At 42.2% G+C, this 23358-nt stretch overlaps 1 protein-coding gene across 1 annotated transcript; it reads right to left on the bottom strand.

Moving 5' to 3' along the window:
- Positions 1 to 547: 547 nt before the first annotated feature.
- On the bottom strand, positions 548 to 16897 carry htr5ab (5-hydroxytryptamine (serotonin) receptor 5A, genome duplicate b). The gene is made up of 2 exons (XM_027022347.2): positions 16190 to 16897; positions 548 to 911 (listed from the first exon to the last, which is right to left on the bottom strand). Exons 1-2 carry the CDS (start codon positions 16895 to 16897, stop codon positions 579 to 581), a joined length of 1041 nt encoding a protein of 346 aa, XP_026878148.2. The 3' UTR covers positions 548 to 578.
- Positions 16898 to 23358: the final 6461 nt, after the last annotated feature.

Consider the following 23358-nt stretch of genomic DNA (forward strand, 5'->3'; position numbering starts at 1 on the left):
GAGAGCATGACGTCTAAAGGAGTGCTAGTCAACACAAAAGTATGAGTATGCATTAGATTACTGTATGTCTAGTGTTTTACTGTTAAATGTTTGTTTACAATTCTTAATAATTTTAGCTCCTTTTTTTTTGGTCGGCATCATTTTCTGGCATGTGATTGGCATGACTCGCCTTTCTGCAAACCATTTCCTCTGCGGTACCTAGAGCAAACCTATGTCTGTAATAAGCCTTTTTCTCACAGTTCAGTGGTGAATTCATAAACATTCATTAAACGACGCTGTCACATGGCATAGTCTTGACAGACTTAAAGTTTTGACACAAACAGGACACATGCATCACTGCGGAACTTGAGTCTGTTGATCTGCAGGGGCTGTCTTGCTCATATCGCAAAGTCAATTCTATCCAAATGCAACCCGGTTACTCTCTTTCACTGTCAGAGGTTCTGGAAGTGAAGCACCACTGTCTTTCTGCTCTCTTACTCTTTCAACTTTCTTCAAACAACCCCCCGGTCCCCACCCCTCCTCCCAAACCATGAGCTTTCATCCGACTTTTTCCTCCCTCTTTCTTCTGTCACCTGGGTTCAACGCTGCCGGGAGAAGAGGTTCCGAAAGGCGCTGTTGTAGTTCTTGTTGAACGCTGTATAGATGAGTGGGTTGAAGAAGGAATTAGAGTAGCCAAGCCACAGGAAGACGCTCTTCCACACTGGAGGAATGTCGCACGAGCACAGCGGGATGATGAGCTCAGCCAGGAAGAAGGGGATCCAGCAGAGCACGAAGACACCGATGAGGATGCCCACCATGAGCGCAGCCCGCCGCTCCTTCTGCTCCCGCCACGTCTCACCCTCCGCCTGAAAGGACACACCCGCGGGGCGCACGCCAAATGCCATCTGTGGCTGCTGCCCCGCCTCTTTCACCTGTGGGGCGAGAGCAGCAAGAAGTTACTCAGCTGGATTGGGCCGTGAGAGTGACTGTGTGTGGGGAACCTGAAGGAAATGTGTTCAGCCAAGCTTTTCCCTCTCGTATGTGTGTATGAGGGGTTGGCCAACCTTAAGCTTCTCACCTGTGAGTGTGTGTGTGTGTGTGTGTGTGTGTGTGTGTGTGTGTGCTTTAACTTTAACTTGAGAAAGGAACAAACACAATTTCTGGTGCAGGTTTTTGCCTGTTCTCCAGAAGGTAAAATTACTTATTTTACAAAAAACAATGTGCAAACATCTCAGTTTTTGGAGTAAGTACATTTTGTGCGCGCGCACACACACACACACACACACACACACACACACACACACAAAATATATGCAGATACATGCTTCATCTCTCTTCATCATTCTTCTTTCATTTACATTGTCACATCCATCTAGGTAAATTCTACAAGCACTCTATTGGTGCCTGAATCCCAAGCAGAACCTCTGTAAGTTCACCAAAAGCTGATTACACTCTTTAGAAGCCTGATGAACAGCAGGATTAGACAGCTCTTCTAGTCTGTGACTTTCTCAGGAACATGTACATTAAGTGAAAGCATTGTTCATGCAGGCCTTGATATTCATGATATTCATATCTCATGAAAATGGCATGCAGTATGTGTAGGCTTGGGGTGGGAACTAAACTCTGCATTGCATTGATTCTCCAGTAATAAGCCTCAGTGCACCAATTCATTCTGGGGAGGCCCAGTGTGTCTTCAAGGGAATGTTTGATTATGGCTAGCCGAGAATGCGCACTCACATCACTGCTGGCCAGCGGCAGGCATGAAAAATGAAGATGTTGCAGTCTTTGTAAAGTTGAAAGCTGGTGTTTACATGCACTCCACAACTGTGGCTTCATTCTGAGATTAACCAGGACACCAGGCACAGAAACCACTGGCTTAGTTTAGGAGACCGAAGAATCTGGGTGCAAATGATCTCCTATCCCAAGAGTCTGCCTGGCATTAGAGCTCTCATTTGACTGTTCTGATGTTTAATGTTTTTCTGCCAACACACAATGCATCTGTGGCTTCTGGTGAGAGCGTTGGCTGACATCAAGCAAACAAAGAAATGAATTAAAAGAAAATGTCTCAGAAAGAACAGACAGTCGCAGACTCTTTCCTGCAATATGCAGTCTTCCACTGTCTAGGAGTGGCCTGATTTTATCTATTATATGTGATCATAACACTAAGGGTACTTGTGATTGTCATTATTGATTACATAAACTGTCGTTACCTTTTATGTCTCTAAGGAAAGCACTCCCATTTTAGGATATGAAAAGGTTTGGAATATTTGAATTTAAATGATCCTCTCTCATTTTAGTAGGTGTAACATTGAGCGGTAAGGAGGCGGACGCATGCGTGGAGAGGAGGGAGATTTAATTGGGGCAAATCCAGAATCAGTGTCGTTAAAGCAGTCCAGGGTCAAAGAGCCAACACAGAGAGCATGGGGATACATGAGTAAACAAAACAAAAATCACACAAAGGCAAACGGGAAAGCAGGCTATACTTAGGCTAGGGAAAACACAGGGCTAGGAAACACAGAGTACAAACCAAAATTACCATACGAATAAACATGCAAACATTCAATAACCTAAACACATACACAAATCATTCAAAGACCAGCAAAAACACAGGGAACAAGACATGGTTTAAATACATGAACTTAACGGAGAAAACGAAACTAAGGCATAGAACCAGGGAGTGTAGGAAAACAGAAGACAGGGAAACCATGACAACAGGGATGCCAGAAGGGTAGCCATTTGTGACAGAACCCCCCCAATGCGCACAACATCAGGGCACGCAAAACGAAACAGGACTAGGATGAGGCGCTGACAGAAACAGAACGGACAAGATGGAGCCGGGACAGGAACCAGACTAGACACAAGAATAGACAGGCCAGAATCAGGGGTAAGCACAGGGATGGATATAGAAACCGGGGAAAAGGAATGGCCAGAACAGGACAAGAACTAGAACCAGGCTTAGGAACAGAGGCAGGAGGTCAGGTAAAACAGAGAGCAGGAACCAAAGGGTTACACGAGGCAGAGACAGGGCCAAACGGCGGAGCCAGGCATGACAAGACAGAGCAGGAAGCAGACGGGAAAACACCTGGAGTTAACAAAGAAGGGACAGGCTTAGTGGCAGGACTAAGGGCAATCACGGGATCCAATGCTAAGCTCTGGATGGGTACAAGAGTCTGGGGAGATTGAGGGATGGAGATTGAGGGATAGCAGTCCGCAGTGGCGGGTCCAGAGGTGTGGGTGGGCTGGGCAACAACAGGTCTGGGAGGCTCGAAGACAGTGCTGCTCAGTGGTGCTGCAGGTTCAGGAGGCGCAGCTGCAGGGGTCAGCGGCAGCGGGTCCAAAGGCATGGCTGCACCGGTCAGCGGCGGGTCCGGGAAACCCGAAGACAGGATTGCGCTGCTCAGCATCACTGCAGGATCTGGAGGCGTGGCTACGGCGGTCAGTGGCAATGCAGGGAGATCCAGTAGTGCACCTACAGGCACAGACCTGACACAAGGAACAAGAACAGATTGAGAGGCCTCTTGGGTGGCAAGGATAGGCCAGGAGGCCACCACTAGGCCGGGAACAGGCTCAGGACAAGCGGCGCCAGGGACCAGGATTTGGTCGGGACAGGTGGCATCTCTCGCGCCAGGAGCTGGATCTGGCTGGGTAGCGGCGTCTCTCGTGCCGGGGGCCAGATCAGGCTGGATCGGGCTGTGCAGTATCTCTCGCACTGGAAACGTGTTCTGTATGAACGGCGTCTCTCGTGCCGGGAACTAGAATAGGCTCAGAAAGAATGGCATCTCTTGTGCCAGGGGCCAGAGCTGGCCGGGCAGCTGCGTCATCTCTCGCGCCTGGGACTGGAACCAGGCTGGCAGCGTGTCTTGTACTGGAGGCAGGGGCTAGATCCGGCCGGGCTGGAGACCGGCACAGGCCGGGCAATGGCATTCACTATGCAGGGAACAGGAACCGGATTATGACGGGCGGCGTCTCTCACGCCGGGAACAAGTTCAGGCTGCTGTGGCTTGCGAGATAGCCATGGACACTGGTGGGGTGACCCTGGAGGAACACATAGATACAGAACCCTCTCGGCAGTTCTCAGAGTGCACATGGGCTATGGGGAGCTCACATTTGCGATTGAGCACCAACCGAGTGCCTAGAAACAGGTTATCTGCACATTCACTCCGCCTACTCACGTCCTGCGCTGCAGGCCACTGCCCCCTGCAGCGTTGCTCAAGACAGGTAGACTCTTGGCGCTTACCTGGGATCTTTCCGTTATCAAAATAAACAGAATCCTGCTTCTTCCGGGAACGACGAGATGCCTGTGTACCTGCAGCGCCAGGGGATTTGCTGTCTCTGGATGTAATGGAGGAATTATCTTTGTGTAATGGTGGAATTGTCAGCAGAATGGCTTTGAGAAGCTGTGCTACTAGGTTGTTAAAAATGGGTGTGCATTTCGAGGAATGCCCTTTCTCAGAATAAAAGTTCCACATCTCACCTTTAGTTCTTCAATGACTACACACACTCTGCACATCACAAATAAGTTTGCTTCTTCAAGCACAGAAATCCTGCCTACAATCCTACAATTCTGCCTCCATAGGATGAGCCCAAGGGCTAGAAAATGCGCTTTGGTGCCACTCAGGGGACACCAAGAGACCAACTGCCCTGTAAAGCAGCAGAACAGCCTCCAACAGTTAAATTTGAACATGTTCTACAGGGCAAGTCAGATGGGGGATACAGGGATACACCTACTTGCAGAGCAACATTCTGTAACGGCTGCACTGAATGGATGAGCAAACCCTCTCGCCATAGCAGCTGTGGAAAACCTCCTGAGCTGAAATGATCCATCTGCAGTGGATTTTGAGGCTACAGTTGTCAGCACCTTGCCATTCATGCTCAAGAAGGCAGTCGCTGGACATCTTGAAGTACAGCACTAAGCCATGTGGAACCATGCTGACTGAGTTATTTCAAATACAAGAAAGACAGCCCAGCAGACTTTCTTTTAAGCTAAAGAAACTTCATCTTGTAGATTCAGCAGCCACATTATAATAATCACCTACATTGTACCTATAGTCACGTGCCACTTTATTAGGTATATGTGTCTTATAGGTTTGTATTCTAAGTGTGTGCACATTTTGACATCCACCTTCTATCACTGTTCAGTTTCTGATCACATGACAACTGCTGGATATACCAATAAACAACCAGATATTTTTAGGGTGTCGGACCATCCAGTGACACTGACATGGTCCAACCAAGCACGTTTTTATAAACATGGTGCTTTGAGTGTGTATGGCTGACTTATTTATACTGACAACACTGCTGTGTCTTACACATGCATACCAGCATGATGGTCACTGGAAGGTCCCTACAATGTCAGTGTCCCTGAGGGGTAGACAAGGGTCTGCCATAAAATACAAAGCCATCAGTCAGCAGCAGTCCTGTGGTCAGACACTGTGATCACTGATGAACTAAGTAGAGTGGTTAACATACATGCATGCCAACAGTTTTGGATACGCATAGCTGTATATCTACAAGCTATGTTCCCATGAAATAAGTAGTAAGTTCTTTGTGTGCCATAGCTCTCAGAGAGAGAGAGAGAGAGATGCTCTGTAGCACTCTGCTATAAACCCCACAGCCTAGTTTCTCTTTCTGGGTGCTATAATAGTATGCTAACCACTTGTGATGCTAATGTTATAAGTGTATAATAAACATGTGCCGCTAATTGCAGCACAAAATGCATAAGCACAAAATGCTAAAGTTGTATGCTAAATGCTAAAGAAGTATGACACCAAAAACATTTCAATGCACATGTATAATCAATATTTTACAAAAAGTGTTAACCTAAACCACTATCCTGTATATTCTAAATGCAAATCTCCTTATTTGCACACTACATAGCACTGGCACAAGTATAGAATTTCATGCACTGGAAGGCTTGAAACAATTGCAACTTCAGCTTTAGAGTGCCAAAAAGAAACTGCCGATCCAGCATTATGGCAGTCCCAGAAGTATATCTGGGTTTACAGGAGAGAAAGATAAACCCACACAGCAGACACTTATGAAGCTGTTGTTTGGAAAGCACAGTTGTGGCAGAATTGTCCTTACACTCTTCCATTCAAAGTCCCTTTGGGAATTTGGGAATTACATAGTTGGAAATGGAAATTTGGATTTGTTAAGCCCTTTTCAATAAAGCAATGGACAGCAACTATAACTCAAATGTATTGTTCCAATTTTAATGCTACAAATATATGCCAGGTTATAGTTTAAAAAGCAGTGTTTTAGACTGTTACAAGGGAATTTACATGATATAGGGAATAACATAATTGCTAATTAGCAAATGTTTGGACCCAATTACTATGCAGAATCTTCCAAGGCCTTTATTGCACATTACTTTATCATTACTCTGCTCAATTTAAGGTATTAATGAAAGCATTATCGTATGAAATTTTAAGTTAAATTTAAAAAATCACTAACTTGTTAGTTTGGTGCAATCAATTAGTCAGTAATGATGTGGGGCTAGTACTAATATCAGATTATTTTTCATCACGCTTGTCCACCCTACATCCTTCTAAGTAATCAAGTAAACATAAAGTGGAGTGCTGTCCGTTTTCAGAACCAGGAACTGACCTTACTCATTAGTGACCTTACTCATTAGTTTTAAAAGGTCACGATGTGATATATTGTCTTCTTTCCTGTCCTCTCTCCTGACCCACTGGCCCTTTGCCGTTTGCTAGATTTCATCACAGATGTCTGCTGTACCCAATGACAGGGCCAAATTAAAATATTTAAAAATATCTAACAGACACACTGAAATATTTTTAAAGCCATATTTTCATGGCATAGTGTGCAGTTGTGTATTACCAGGTTTGCTCTGTGACTTACTCCACAAATCATTTCAGTTCAACTCAAAAGTATTTTATTTAACACTTTTACCAATAGATATCCTCTCAAAGAAGCTTTACAGGAACTAGCTTTCGACTCCTATTGAGAAAGCCTAAGGTGACAGTAATGACATCTGGTTTTTATTTTTTTTATTTTTTTTTCACAAGGAGAATAAAGCAAAAAGACAAAGGGAACCCGGTTTTGTCAAGATAAACCAAATGCCAACACTGCCATATGCGTGTACGGCAATGAATATCACTGTTTGCGGTTCAGGGTTTCTATGACAACAACAGTATGCATAGCACAGCATATCTGTATACCTCTGTGTTGCTTGTGTATCTGTAGCTAAATTTACACCACTTATCTGTGTAAATGTTTTAATACCGTGGCTGTTTATACTCTGCTGCTGGAACAAGGCTGTACACTGCTCTTCAAAAGGATCTCATGGAGATATCTTATTTTCTAACTATATACTTAGCTTCTTGAGTAGTCTAGTTGCTCATTACCACATTAAAAAGAAAACCATTTTGGTACCAGAGCTAAACAGAAACCAGAGAAACAGAAACCATGGCGCCATGGAAAGTAGGGGACTGGACTTAAAGAAGGGAAAGAGAGAAGTGTTAATGATCTCTTGAATGGAATGATAGACTAATGGTGTATATGTAGAGAGGGAATGGTGTATATGTATACAAACACACGTTTTCATTCTCCCTCACTCTTTGTAACTCCAATGTGCACTCTGAAATTTAAATCATATTTGTTCACCCAGATGTGAAAGCTTTTCATTCATGTTAAAGATCCTGTAATAAGAGCCATAAAATAATAGACCTTCCCTGAAAAGTGAAAAAAGGATGTGCCATCAGGTATACAAACCTGAGGAAATCATGACCGCATCCATATTTTTTAAATGCTCACTGGATTTGAGTGGCATATTTTACATTACTTCCATTTTCAACCTGGCTGAATCAGCAGACATAGTTCACAAATGGTTCGCCACTCCTGTGTGGGTTTGTCACAGATCCCATTTACAGCAGGTATTAAAGTGCACAGCCCTGTGAATGAGCAGCACAGCTGATTGGCAGCAGGCAGGTGCTACGCTAAAGGAATGTATTTAAATCCATTCTCATCAGGCTTGGACCAAACCACGTAAAGGAAGCACTGTGTTCATGTCTCAGGACAGTGCAAATGTGCTCAGCTTTAACACATCGCTGTGGCATCATTTCCACAAGCTTCTGCAATGTCACAACATTTATTTCCGTCCAGAGTTGTATTAAAATTTCCCCAAGATCTTGTATTGGTGATCGGAGATTTGGAGCACTGCGCAAAGTCTTCTCCAGCACATCCCAAAGATTCCCAATGGGGTTCAGGTCTGGACTCTGTGGTTGCCAATCCATATGTGAAAATTATCATGCTCCCTGAACCACTCTTTCACAATTTGAACCCGATGAATCCTGACATTGTCATCTTGGAATATGCCCGTGCCATCAGGGAAGAAAAAATCCATTGATGGAATAACCTGGTCGTTCAGTATATTCATGTAGTCAGCTGACCTCATTCTTTGGGCACATAACATTGCTGAACCTAGACCTGACCAACTGCACCAACCACAGATCATGGCACTGCCCCCACAGGCTTGTACGGTAGGCACTAGGCATGATAGGCGCATCACTTCAGCTGCCTCTCTTCTTACCCTGATGCACCCATCACTCAGGAACAGGGTAAATCTGGACTCATCAGACCACATGACCTTCTTCCATTGCTCCAGAGTCCAATCTTTATGCTTCCTAGCAAATTGAAGCCATTTTTGCTGGTTAGCCTCACTGACAAGTGGTTTTCTTAAGGCTACACAGCTGTTTAGTCCCAATCCCTTGAGTTTCCTTCACATTGTGCATGTGGAAATGCTCTTACTTTCACCATTAAACATATCCCTGAGTTCTACTGTTGTTTTTCTAAGATTTGATTTCACCACACATTTAAGTGATCGCAGATCACGATCATTCAAGATTCTTTTCCACATTCCTTCCTCAAAGATGATGTTTCCTGCCACTTTTTAATAATGCGTTGGACAGTTCTTAACCCGATTTTAGTAGTTTCAGCAATCTCCTTAGATGTGTTCTCTGCTTGATGCATGCCAGTGATTTGACCCTCCTGAAACAAATTAACATCTGTTCCACGACCACGGGATGTGTCTTTCCACATGGTGGTTTAACAAACGAGAAGCTACTCACTGCATCAGTTAGGGTTAAATAACTTGTTGCCAGCTGAAACATAATCACCCATGCAGTAATTATCCAATGGAAGGCTCTTACCTATTTGCTTAGGGTGGTGACCTTTTTTTTGGCGTGTGTGTGTGTGTGTGTGTGTGTGTGTGTGTGTGTGTGTGTGTGTGTGTGTGTGTGTGTGTGTGTGTGTGTGTATGTATGTGTGTGTGTACTGTCTCTCCATCCCATCATTGTCCATCACTGGAAATTGAAGCTTGGCAATCTATCATGTGACTACATTCATGTAAGAAATCTTACTATTTAATTTAATCTTAATTGAATTCTTGAAATGGTGGGTAGAGTGCCATTTCAGCCTTTGTATGTGCCAACTTCAGCTTTAGCAAAATTGGTTTATTTCTTTCAGACATCATAAGCAGCCTCACACATATCACATAGTCTAAGATTTTGAAGACCTATGTGGGTAAACATTTATCCACAAAAAGGTCCTTTCTGTTTTAGAAAATCCTTAGTTTTCCCCCCATTGCCAGTACTACTGCCAAGCTCTCCTGTTGAGATGTGGAGTAATTGGCTTCAGCACCATTCATTAGGTGATCGTCACCTTTGTGAAGGAAGAAGGAACCATCTGGATGTGTGATTAATCACAGACGGTGAGGTCTTGGCAGGTTCAGCTCACCCATTGCTGAGTCACCTCCATGTTTCTTTATGGTAGTGCACTGGTATGGCTCAAAACTGCTTTGTCACTGGTCACTGGAATCGTGCTTAGGGTCAAGAGAAAAAAAAAGGTCGAGGGCATCAGTGCCATCCTGTCCACAAACAAGCTCACTACAATATTCCCTCAGGGCCTCGGCTAAGCATATCTGACAAGGCCTGTGCCACAGTAAATGACGACACTGGTGTCCTTTCTTGGCTAGATATGTGGTGCTAAGGCCCAAATTCTGCAACATGTGCACACCAAAAGACCAGAAGATTCTGACAGTACAAGCAAACAAGACAGTGCAGTAGAAAAGCATTATGCACGAGGATTACACCTGGTACAATTGAAAAGACAAACAAGTGCAGTGCAATGCACATAACTGCAATACAATAAGTACATAAGTACAAAAATAAAAACAATAAAGTAACCCTAGAGGATGGAAGACAATATGGGCAGACAGTAAACAACATTGTGAGTTTTGGAAATTCATACACACTTGAATAGTACTGAATATGAACAATCCCGCAAAAGAAGCTGGATAAGCTATCATGTAATAAAGTGGTCAGGAGGGAAATGGAACCATGTTTGTTAGATGGGGGTACGGGTAGAGAGGCACAGTTATTTGAACATCCTGACAGCTTGGGGGCACAAGCTGTTGCAGAGTTTGACAAATCTGTCTTGGATGCTTTGTTCGATTCTTCCAGAGATCAGGGGGCCAAAAAGTGCAGGAGTGTATGGGAGAGTTGGGAGGACTGCAGGAGTCATACATTACACTTACTTACTACTGTGATTGTTATAGGTGTCCTGAATCAGAGGCTGAGAGACCCCAGCCATGTTCTTAGTCATTTTTGCAGTTCGCTGCAAGTTTCTACAACTGAGAGCAGTTCAGAACATTCTCCTAGCACCTCTGTAGAACATGGCAAAAATGGTGGGATTGCTCTCCTCAGTAGCCACAGTAAATGACGACACTAGTGTCCTTTCTTAGCTAGATATGTGGTGCTAAGGCCCAAACCTATTCTGCAACACATGCACACCAAAAGAACAGAAGATCCTGACAGCCTTGACAGAAGCACAACTGATGTGAAGTGGGATGAACTGAGCATGTGACCAGGTGTGTTGCAAGGTACATCAATCTGACATGCAATGAGAGGGTTGGCTTCTTCGAGGAATCATTGTTCAGGACTTCGAACCATGCAACAAAGTCATTTTGCACATCCCAGAGGGATATACCACTATTACAGGTGATATCTGTACAAGGTGTGGCCTTGAAGTCAGAGATCACATGTGCCACGTTGTCCTTGCCATTTTGAATATAGCCAGGGAGGCTCCATGGAGGTAGATTTGAGGAGGTTCTGGGGAGATGTGCTTTGCCACCGTGATGGTAAGATTGACACATTACATAAGGTCTTGTTATCCCTATGGATTAAACAGATGGTTAGATATCGAGAAAAAAAAAAACAACAACACCCTTCCTCAATTTCACAGAACTCTGGTCAAGCCTAGAAGCAGGTTGACTGCTCTGCATAGGAATAATTCACTTAGTGTGACATATTTAATATGACAGCTTCTGTGGATTCTTATTAATAGAGTGAAATCCTGCTGTCTTTCCCTAATACTACAAAATAAGCCAGTTCTTATTTTGAACAAGGAAGCCAAACATGTGAGTTTTTCTTGAGTTCACAGTAAGCCATGAAAGTCCCAGAATTTACACTGAACTTATATAAATGCTGGAGGTGTTAATTCAACACCAGATATTTTGTTGTGTTCTGACAGCACCATGGATGATCTTCTATATGAAAAAAATGAGCTCTGGCCATCATGCTATTTTAAGACATCCCTAAGACAAGGCAGCTTTACCTAGAGCTATTCCTCCAGTTGCATTCATGTACTGCCTCTGTCACTCAAAGACCTTTCCTTCAGCTCTGTTGTCAGCGGGGCAGCCTCACTGAAGCAGATGTCCACTCCATTTTTCCTGATGAGATGACATCAGAATGCCATTGAGACATGCCTGGGGTTTCTCCTCTGCAGGATGGCTCTTCACCTCTCTTTCTTCGTTTCTCCTTCTGCACCAATCATACAGCTGCCAGTAGGTAGAACTCCTCATTAAATAATGGTAAGTAAGAAATCCACAATCTATTAGCCACATACATACCACATGCACGACCTTTTGTACTGGCGTAAGTATGGCAGGAAGGACTGTGCAGTGTGGAATAAAAAGTAAGAGAATCTCTGCTCAAAAGAAATTATTTGCATTATTTAGAATATAACTCCCAAACCTGTATTCTAATTCTATATTTCTGATCCAGATGACAAAGTCAGACACATGCCATTTCATTGTCACGCAACCGCCCTCGGTCCATGACTGCAATTACCCTCTTCACCGGCACAACCTCACCAGATCATCATCACAAGTTTACTAGTGGCACCTGTGTCTCATCTTTGCTATGCTATTTATTCTCTCCCGTTCCATTCATTTCCTGCAAAGTATTATCACTGTTCTCTCACGTGTACTGAGGGAGATTATATTTATACACACACACACACACACACACGCTGGTGTGTCTGACCTGTTCTAAGATGTCACATTTATTCAATTTAAATTCTTTTTTTTTTTTCTTAATTTGCTATAGCCCCTTTTCAAAGTCCAATTTCCCAATGCCTTTTTCTTTTAAAAATGCATTGGAATATAATTTGATTATTGTTACCAAGAAGCCTATGTAACCTTCAATGAAGTTTAGTCAGCTTTAACAAACCCTAATTCTTATTATAGGCTAATGTAATTCACTGCAGTTTACATTTTTTACCCACAAGTCAAAAGTATGATATTGCCAACTGAAATATAATATACCTGTTGGCTATACTTATAAGTGCATTTTATACACATATCAGCCACGACATTAAACCTATTGACTGGTGAAGTGATTAACATTATTTTTGCAAAGGTGAACAGTCAGTACTTAAGTGTTGTGTTGGAATTAGGAAAAAATGAGAAAGAGTAAAGATCTGAGAAACTATGACCAGGGCCAAATGGTGATGGCCAGATGACAGAGCTTCTCCAAAACAGCAGGTCTTATGGGGTGTTACTGGCATGCCCTGGTTAGTACCTACCAAATGTTGTCCAAGGAAAGACAGCCAGTGAACTAGCAAAAGAGTCATGGTACGGTGTGGCCCGAGTGCCGAAGGGCGTGGGGTAGGACGCACAAACTTCCTCGACAAGGACGAACATTTAATTGAAACATATAAATACAATGGCACTCACATGTATTACAGACAAGGAACATGAAATGGTTAACAATAAACAGACACGATAAACGGGAATACATGTAATGATGATGCTAACATTTAACATTAACACGTTACGTCAACAATGACCAATGACGCTGCACACCCTGACGTGGGTTTAAATACACACAGACGAAACGAGGTACAGGTGTGCAGACGTGGTCACAAATGAAAGTCCTCCCACTGCACATGGCTGGCCAAACCACGTGCCTCGCGGGAGGCGAACATTCTGTGACACATGGACACCATTAATTCTCTAATGTAGTGAAGGCTAGCCTGTCTGGTCCAATCCCACAGATGAGATAGTGTAGCACAAATTATTGAAAAAATTATTTCTGGTTATTTTCAAGTTTCAATATTTTATTGCCATTTCAGTAAGTGCTTTACTGAGAGAAACTGATTGGTCAGTGACACAAACAGTAAACATCCACACATGCAACACACAACTCTTAAAATACATTAAAATATCAATAAAATTCATAAAAACAATTAAATACATTAATATACAATAACATTGTTAAGATTGTGGTGAAATTTAACAGTCTCATAGCACAAGGATGATGGTTCTACATAAGATGCTCTTTAAAAAGGTCCTGTGCTGGGCGTGAACTACTTGCATGAATTTTTAATGCCTTCTTTTATATTCTACTGATGTGTATAGAAGGAAAGGATGGGAGTTCACCACCTTCTCTAACCGATTACTTTCATATGCCATTAATACCATACCAGGCACATACTGAAAAGGTCAACACATTTTCCACCACAGTTCTGGAAAAGTGAAGCATACAGTCTCTAGTCACACCAAATTTTCTAGGCTGTCTTACAAAAAAAAGATTTTTCATGAGCTTTTCCCAGCAAGACAGCAGTGTTATCCTCCCGCTTAAGTCTCTCACATCAGTAAGTCAACTCTCTGCTCCCATTTACGATTAATGGCCTGAGGTAACAGGTGCACCTTCCTTTTCCTAAAGTCCACCATTGGTTCCTTTGTTTTTATCAATGATGACATATTAATTATTCACCAAACTCCATTCCACTAAAGCTCTGAACAAGTCTTTGTATATTGTTTCATCATCATTGGATATCAAGCCCACTAATGTTGTATCATCTGCAACTTTGTACAATTTGACTGAATCTGAATTTGATATACAGTTGTTGGTACAGAGAGTTTAAAAAAGGAAGCAAAACACTTGGTGGTGGCAGAAGAGCGGAAACACACTATTCATTTTAACAACTTGCTGTTTGAAAAAAAAATAAAAATTTGAGAATCCAACAGCATAAAGACTTGTGGGCACCAAGCGTTTTAAGTTTGTCAAAAAGCCTTGACAGTAATATTGTAGTAAACGCTGAGATGTAATCTAAAAATAGAATTTGTGCATATACCTGGTACCTCCAAGTGTTGCAAACCCAAGAGTAAACAGTGTGCAACAGCATCCTCAACAAACCTATTAACCCGTTATGCAAACATGTTTGTACTGACATTAGAGAGATGTTCACATCCAAGCAGGTCTCTATAAAGCACAGTACAGAGCAATAGAAGAAGGTGGCCTGATCTAATGAATCACATTTTCTTTTGCATTATACAGATGCCCAGGGCTGTGTGTTGCTTATCTTGTGAAGAGATGGCACAAGGATGTACTATGGCAAAAAGGAATAATGCCTGGCAGAGGCAATGTGAAGCCTGCAAAACCTTGAGTCCTGTCATTAACGTGGATGTTACTTTGACATGTCGAAGGTGTTGACTTAGTCTACAAATCCCCAAGGACACAATCTAATCTAGTTATGTGCTGTAATAACAAGTTGGTTCCAGATACTACAGGATAACTTCAGAGGTCTTGTGAAGTTCACGATCAGTGTAGATGTACAGTTTCATTCTGCTGTCTGCTGTCAACAACCCTCTACTCCATTTAATTCTGGTCAGTTTTTGGCCACGGGACTATTGCTGGTTGGATTGCATTTTAATGTCAGACATTCTCAACACAAATGACATGACAGTGGTATGGTAATGGGTGTTGCACTAGTATGAGTCTATCAGGCAAAGCAGTGTTGGCTGTGTGCTGGGTTGATAGTGGTCCATCACACAAAAAATATCCAGCCACGACTATAAGAAGGTACTCGTTTCTAATAATGTGCATGGTAAGTGCAATGTACATAAGTCTCTGACACACCTCAGCTTGTGCACATCCTCTCCACTGTCATGAGGCCTACTCCTCACTGTAGTACCATACAGCTCAAGTAGGTCTCATACTGCCCTGATTAAAGTGACTAACTCCTGCAGTTTATTTGTAACATCATCCGTGACACTAGCTTGGTCAAGTGACACCTAAACTCTGTTCTGTCAGTCATTTACTGGATTTCATTTACATTTCACTTCTGGTATTTTCAAATTTTGAACATGTGCTTTTTTAAAAATTCATTTTATTCCCTTGATTAACCATTGCAGTACTGCAAATTGCCTGCTACGATTGTCTTACAATCGTATTTTCTCATACAGGGTCATAAAGGCTGAACATGTGTTCATTTAAGCCTAATTTAAGTGGAAATGCTTTAGCATACTTAATGGGATACACATTGATTTCCAACCTCAGCCTTGGCAGATATTGTTGCATCTTTTAATTGTGTGTAATAGTCATTTTGCAATTCATCTGTTTGCAGTTATCTTTTGATTCCCCTTACATGGCTAGAACAGTGATTTTGCAACACTGAGTCTCACACACATCCATGTCTCCCTTATAATCCTGTATCTTTAAAATACAGCTTCCCATTGTTCCCATTACCTGGGTGAGTTTAACAGATTTACCTTGGTCCTAGACTAAAACTAAATTTCAGTGGATGATCCCCATAAAGACTGTAATTTAGTCAAACTTAAGACTAATTGTTTACCTGTATCAAAAATACAGTTGCTAATAAGCTTAAAATACCATCTTTATCTTTGTTATTGTTTCAGTCCAACCAGTAGATTCCTAGACCAGTCAAGATTCAAATAAGAATTCTTTTAGGTTTTTATTGCCTACTCTCATTTGTGAATGGGATAGATAATGTCTGATTTGCCATCTGCAATTGAATTTCAGGCATGACAACAGACTATTTGAGCATTTGGTTTGGTCTTTAATTGTAACATCTTACCTCAATGTAACCACATGTAACGTCTTACCTCAATAACCTCTGCCATGGGCATGATGGTGTTAGTCTTCCGGGATCCAATGCGAAACTTGGCAGCCTTGTAGATCTTCCAGTAGACAAAAAGAACGACACACAGGGGCAGATAGAAAGCGCCAAATGTGGAGAAGACTGTGTAGGAGGGCTCCTGGCTCACCTGGCAGGCCAGACTCTCCTCTGAATATGTTTCCCCCCAGCCAAATAGTGGGGAGAGGGAGATGATGGCAGAGAGGAGCCAGGTAAGGGCGATCATCACATTGGAGATCCTCTTCCGTGTCTTGAGTGTGTATTCCAGGTGCCGCGTGATGGACCAGTATCGGTCAAGCGCAATAGCCGTCACATTCCAGATACTGGCCGTACAGCATAGCACATCACATGAAATCCAGACCTGGCACAGGGCGCGGCCCAGGATCCAGCGGCGGCCATACAGCTCTCGCACCAGACTGAGGGGCATCACCAGTCCAGCCACCATCACGTCCGAGATGGCCATGGAGGCCACCAGGTTGTGGGGGACGCGGTGGAAGGTGCGCACCCTGAGGATAGTCACCAGCACCAGGAGGTTCCATGCAAACGTGGCTACCACGAGCATAGCCAGGAGTGTCAGGGTGAGGATGCTGAACACAGAGAATGGACGGTAGAGGTTTCCTGACTCCGGCTCCCCACTAAAGTTGGACAAGAAAGCAGAAAGATTCAGCTGGGCCATGTCCCAGGGCCACAGAAATCCCACTCTTCTTTGTGGCTGGGGCTAGTGTGGATCAACCCACTGGACTACTTGGTAATCTTTCTGTCAGCCATTGAACATTTTCTCAGGTTTGATCATTGAATTCTGCAAAGGTTACTGCTAGGGTCAGCACACCAGGGTTGTTCTGGCCAAGAGGTCTACACCTCCACACTGCTGTTCGCTGCCAATTGAGATCTACTGCAGCTCCTTCGGCTGTCAAGCTGATGAAAAACGGCAGTCACATTACACTTGGGCTTGGAGCAAGAGAGATGCCTGCAGCCTCCAAATATTTTGCAGTTCACCTGTGGACGGCAGCAAGAGGGTACGATTGGCTCTTTTCCTATAAAAAAAAAAGAAAAGAAAAAGAAACACAGGAGAAAAAAAATGGAATAACTCAAACTTCCTTTTCCACGACAGCACCAATAAAAAATGTAAAATGTCACCATCACCCCTGAGCTAATCCATTCTTGTATCTTTTCCAAGAAAGCCATCTTCATGAATTATAAGGTTTGTCTTCAGCAAGCATCTACCCTCTCACCCACATGCCAATGATACTCATTCAGAAGCCAAAACCCCATTCGTTCTTCAGCATTTTGCATGAGGAGAGAGAGAGAGAGAGAGAGAGAGAGAGAGAGAGAGAGAGAGAGAGAGAGAGAGAGAGAGAGAGAGAGAGAAGATAGCCTTCATCTCCGCACTCAGTTGCTTTCAGCTCCTGGCACAAAAAACAGCCTTTTACTTTCATGTGCAGATAACAAGGTATGGAGCCACTTTGAGGCATCTGCCTACTCTGTCAAAACAGAGTCCTTGCTGCTCTAGCCACCCTACAGCCCATGAACGCTTTCACAAGGAGCTCCATCAGAAGCATGAAGAAGGATAGAGTGAAGCAACGTCACATTTATTTTGACCACTGTAATTACAGACCAGATTGATACAAACAAACCTCGTGGGAGTAAACACACGTGAGTGTGGGAGTGAGCAAACGCATGCTACTAACAAGAATGAAGCACTATTTATGGAATGATGCATACTGCAATGAGATTTGAGGCTTTGCTTCAAGGGACAAATCTGAATTGATCCTAAAGCTGATCTATATTATATGCACTCCAGCATAGTATCCTGGCCACTGCCAAAATCTTGTGAGAGAGCAGCAACATTATGCCATTCAATTAAATTACATTTACAAATTCTGCAAATGAACTGTAACAGCTTTTACATTCATGGCTTTGTGGCAGAAGGATTACAGTTCAATTATACCATTACATGTCACTGAATAATGAGCTCTAAAAGCACTTTATCTTAATGCCTTTGCTGAGGTTTGCAGTGTACTTTCCTGTCCTTTTCTGCTAACCTCCTGCACGGCACTTCCTTATGATCGAATCACTCCTTGCACCAGACAAATACACTCTCCTTTGCTGTATATTATATCCACTTAAGTCCTAACAGAAAAAACCTCAAGCTCTCAAATTAACAAGTATGAAGGACATGATCTGTGATCATCTTTTATTAATTATCCACCCTTTTGTGTTACATAGCAACATTTGTTTTAATGTATTAATACATTACATTAATTTATGTATTAAGTCTGCAGTATCCTTGAGTGTTAAAGACCTCCAATCTGAATGAGAATGGTACCTGTCAATGTATGAATCAGTGTGATGAATACTTAGAAATAGTTACCTTAACTGAAGTTACATTGGACTTAAATCACCTTACAGAAATTAATATTCTGACAATTTTTTGTGTCAGAATTGTACTTAACCTTGTTAACAGCTGGCTCCTGACACCAGATCATTTAGGCTGAGAGAGATGTGCTGTTTTGAAACTTCCAGGATTGACAGGAGCTGATATGTAGTCTGCAAAAGTCCATTACTTTTTGACTAGCCTATTTTCTCCACAGATTAAAATGGTAACTGCTTTCGTCTCAGCCTGTGGAAGCTAATGTGGCAGCCAGCAAGCCTGCCAGTGGCGATTCAGTGGGAAAAACATCAAGGCATTAAAATTATTGCCTGCTTACACAGTGTGGCATGAGGAATATTGAGAAGGGTTACATCAGCGAGCTGCCGATAAGAGAGATCACATGCTCTTTTAACCACCAAGTGGTGCATTCTGATTGTGTTTAAAGTTGTCATGCTAGCAAACATGTCCGAATGTTTGTGGTGGTCTAGGCTGAGATGACTGTCGCATTGTACTTTGTAATGCTGAGAATAGGACCATGAGTGAAAAATAGCAAGAGCCTAGGGATGGTTCAAGATGAGCCTAGGGATGGTTCAAGATGAATGTGTTCCTGATTCCTGATCTCATCACCATGCGCACAGTCCACCGGACGCCTGCCCCGTCTAAGGTTAGGGAGCTGAGGCTGTGTCCCCCTGAGCCTGTAGCTCTATGGACTCATTACCACAATCTCATTGTTTTGGCTTCATGGAACAGGCAGAGACTTAACAAGGTCTTCTGTAATCAATCATGAAATCCTTTCCCTATTATTCACGCGTCTATTTCAGATTTATTCTTCTGCACCTGCATCCTGTCTTTTACCAAATATCTCCTTCTCTATCTGTCTAGTTTTCTATCCCTGCTCTCTATTCTCTCACTTGTTCTCCCTTTTCATTCTCTGCTCTTTCATTAGTTTGTGCCATGAGGCATAAAGCTGGACAGGTACAAACACATGCTCAGTAGTGAGCAAACCAAATGGAAGGTTTTGCTTGGCAGTGTCTTACTAACGAGTTTCAACAGGTGCCTTGTGTGCATTCAGTGGTGCACTGGACGCACTGTCATACACCATAACACCTGTCACTTTACTGCCACAAAAGTGATGGGAAATGGGGTTCATTCGGCTTTGTTGTTCTGTTTGATATGTGTGTGTTTGTTTGTTTTGTTTGTTTGTTTGTGTGTGTGTGTGTGTGTGTGTGTGTGTGTGTGTGTGTGTGTGTGTGTGTGTGCACATGTATGCTTACATGGGAGACTGTGTGTGTATTCATAGCTCTCCATGGAATAAAACGTACCCACAAAAATAATACAATGTGAGAAAAGTCCATCATTTTAAATGTATTATTTTAAAGAAACTATGATTTAAAAACTCAGTTGGAACATAACAGTTTTTCAGCATCAGAACACATCTATGCTCAATTGATAATCGAAAGTCCAAAGCATAAAATATGTCACTAGGGTGGTTACACCTGAAATCCGGTGGCCAAAGAATGTGACAGAAGGACCATCTGAAAGAGAAAACTCTGGAATATAGAAAGTGAAACCTCAGTACAGATTACACATAACTGCAAATCAGTAAATCAGAGTTCATCAACATGGATGGACTCACTCACCCACACACTGGACTCACTCATTACTAGACGGTTGCAGCATAACAGTGTGTGCTTTCTTCTCTCTTATATTGTCATTCTTATATTACATATCTTGTGCACTAACAAGGAAAGAGATGCGCACACACAAGGAAAGAGAGCCAGAGAGTGAGAATAAGAATTTCATTTTAAATCATTGTGTCAATGCCATGCCCCTGGGAACCTTTAAGTCTGTATATGCCCCCATCACTCCAGCTGAACTATTAATAAGATCCTTGGGGTAATAACCTAAGCCAATTAACTTGAATTAACTTTATAAATGCTTTAAACCACCCACTTCCCCCACTCCTCTACTAAATGCCAACACAAAATGAAGAATCTGAAAGATCATTACAGATATCCTTTGTAATGGGGTTCAAGCAGAATCCACGTAACCATCACCACAACAAATTTAAATATTTACAATGTTTTTTACTATTGTGTGCATAGCAACTACACAGAACTGCTTTCATTAAGTAGGGGTTTATGATTATGACAAACTCAGCAATTATGCTTTTTTTGTTTGATGTTCTAATAGTTATTACTTGCAGAAATTTACAAAGTGAACATCTGAAGTTGTGCAATAGGTGCACCACTAAACATGTTCTAATTTCATCTTATCACAAATACATAAATACAGAGAACAAAACCGATACCAACAACTATACAATGAGCAACCCCATTATTACAGCAGTCATGTTAGGGCCCATTACACCAGTCAGAAACAGTGGCAGTAAACCCTTCCAGCAATTAACAAGAGCCATATTACTGCAGATACATTGTGCATTAAGCCGCATTATTGATATTAATGAGAGAAATCTAATCTATAGCAATAACATGCATAGGTGAATACTGTCCTGAAGGCAGGTTATGGCCTATAAAATATTACAAGATCAAGGTTCACTAGATCAGCAAATGAAAATATTGTACAAGAAAGAAATATTGTAATTAAGAAATAACAAACAAAAGAAAGAAAAATGTATGGAATCCCGATGTTACCTACCTGTTAAACTTAATTCTAAAGTAGTAGGAGAAATAAAGGTTACAGCCTAGATTGACCATACTGTGTGAGAGAGAGAGAGAGAGAGAGAGAGAGAGAGAGAGAGAGAGAGAGAGAGAGAGAGAGAAAATAAATATTAATGAATTATTTAAGTGATAAAACTGTTCTACGCAGCTGGGAAAAGCAGCCCATCTTCTCCCCGGAGACGAGGCAGGCAAAGCTGTGATCGGAAGAACTCTTCCGCTTCCCAATCAACTCTGATTACACGCTCATCAGTGTCACATTATTCTGTGAACTTAAGTCGAGCTTCCCGCGGAACAAAGTTAATCGATTAATTTTATACAAAGTAGTGGCTGGCAAGAATGAACGAACAACATTAGACACAGGTTATGTATATTCACATTTCTTGAATAAATTATTGCACCGTATCATTTTGAAAAGTGAGTCAGGCGCAAACGTACAAGCAGTTCTACTCTACACTAAAACAATTAAAATTCAGCTATCAACTTGATATCTTTGACAATTTCCTTAATACAGAATGTGCTTCAAACCTTTCATTGACAGATTCCGCACACAAGTTACAATAACTGCAATATGTGCTAGTGAAGTGATAAGCAGTCACAAAAGGCGAACGGTTGTGCAAATAACGCAATTGCAATAGAATCTATTGGTATTTCTCGAGCTTAAGGGTAGGCAGCATCGCAGCATCGGACACGAGTCTTCTTCATCTGTAGCGTGTCACAAATAAGCTATGGAAACATAAAGCATTATTTCACCTCGTTTTTTATTATTAGATATGGGTTACGCGTCACAGAAAAAAATCTAGCATCGCTTACCCATAATCACAACGAAGAGCCGTAACATACTCGAAGAAAGCCTCACGCCTTTTTCCTGAGGTAGACCTACTCTGCACATGCAATGTTCACCTGTAACGCACTAAAAACACTGTACTTGATGTACGGCTACAACATTGCATGTGGATTCAACCAAAAAGAAACACAGGGGTGGCTTCTTATGTTAATGTATGGTAAAAAGTGCAGGAAACGTGAATTCGTCGTTTGGAAATCACTTTAGATTAAAACTGTAGGTTTTCGGTATTTTAATAGTGTAATTATGGCGCCAAATCCAAACTTGAGGGATTTTCGCTCCTTTAAAGCGCGAAGCAGACGTGTGTGTAAAGCTTAGCTGTGACAGGGCTACTGACTACGCGTTCAAAATAATTTTTAGCTCTTATCCAGTATCCCTCATACTTATCAAAGGTGGTCTCTTACCTTTAACCGAATCATGTCCGAAACAGTTCCCATTTGTCTTTACCTTGCGAGTACAGCAAGTTTTCCCTAAAGTGCAGACACCGTTGGGAGTGACGTGAGCGCATATGCAAATAGTTCGACAAATGCAAAATCTAATCGGTAACGCGCTTAATTAAGATGATGGAATTCATAATTCGTGCCTTGAACTACACACTTGACAACCCATCATGATGGATTAAAGAGAAAATGCGTCTACCTTTAAAAATTAAGTAAACATTTACTGTAATTGGCCTAAACATATAGATAAAGGCCGGGCTCCCGAATATGGTTTAAGCCTAGTATTGGATTAAATTGCAGGGCAAATGATGAATCACGAAACGTCTTTCAATTCGAGGTTTAGGCTTAAGCAGGGGATAGGAAAGTGGCCCTGACGATTTGTCCTATAGTCCGTTCATTTAAAAAATGGATGCTAATAACTACTTTAAACATAAAAATAATACAAGAGACTGTTATGCAACGCCCTAACACACATTTACTTTCCCTGACAGGTTACTTCACCTGCAGTCTCGCGCTGATCAGTATGAAGCAGGTAGCCTGTAATTATGCTGATCCTCCAGAGTTTCTTTATTCATTTAGCCTGTAACTTTGGTGTAAAAACAGTGGTCTAAACTGAGAACACCCCTTAAACCTGCATAGCCTTCACACCTGCTCAACTTCAAGTTCAACAAACGAGAAAGTATTTCACCCCACATGCAACTGAAAACAATTTATTTAACTTAGAAAAGAGACTTTGACTATTTAACTTAGACAAGGCCATGTAACACATGATCTCTGAAATAAGTTACCATGTACCAAGACCTT

The sequence above is a fragment of the Electrophorus electricus genome, chromosome 18 (genome assembly GCF_013358815.1).
Source record: "Electrophorus electricus isolate fEleEle1 chromosome 18, fEleEle1.pri, whole genome shotgun sequence".
Classification (NCBI taxonomy): Eukaryota; Metazoa; Chordata; class Actinopteri; order Gymnotiformes; family Gymnotidae; genus Electrophorus; species Electrophorus electricus.

Coding starts and splice junctions, on each gene's coding strand:
- htr5ab (XM_027022347.2), bottom strand. CDS start 16,897: ATGGCCCAGCTGAATCTTTCTGCTTTCTTGTCCAACTTTAGTGGGGAG. Junction 912..16,189: donor CCATGGCAGAGGTTATTGAG/GTAAGACGTTAC, acceptor CTCGCCCCACAG/GTGAAAGAGGCGGGGCAGCA.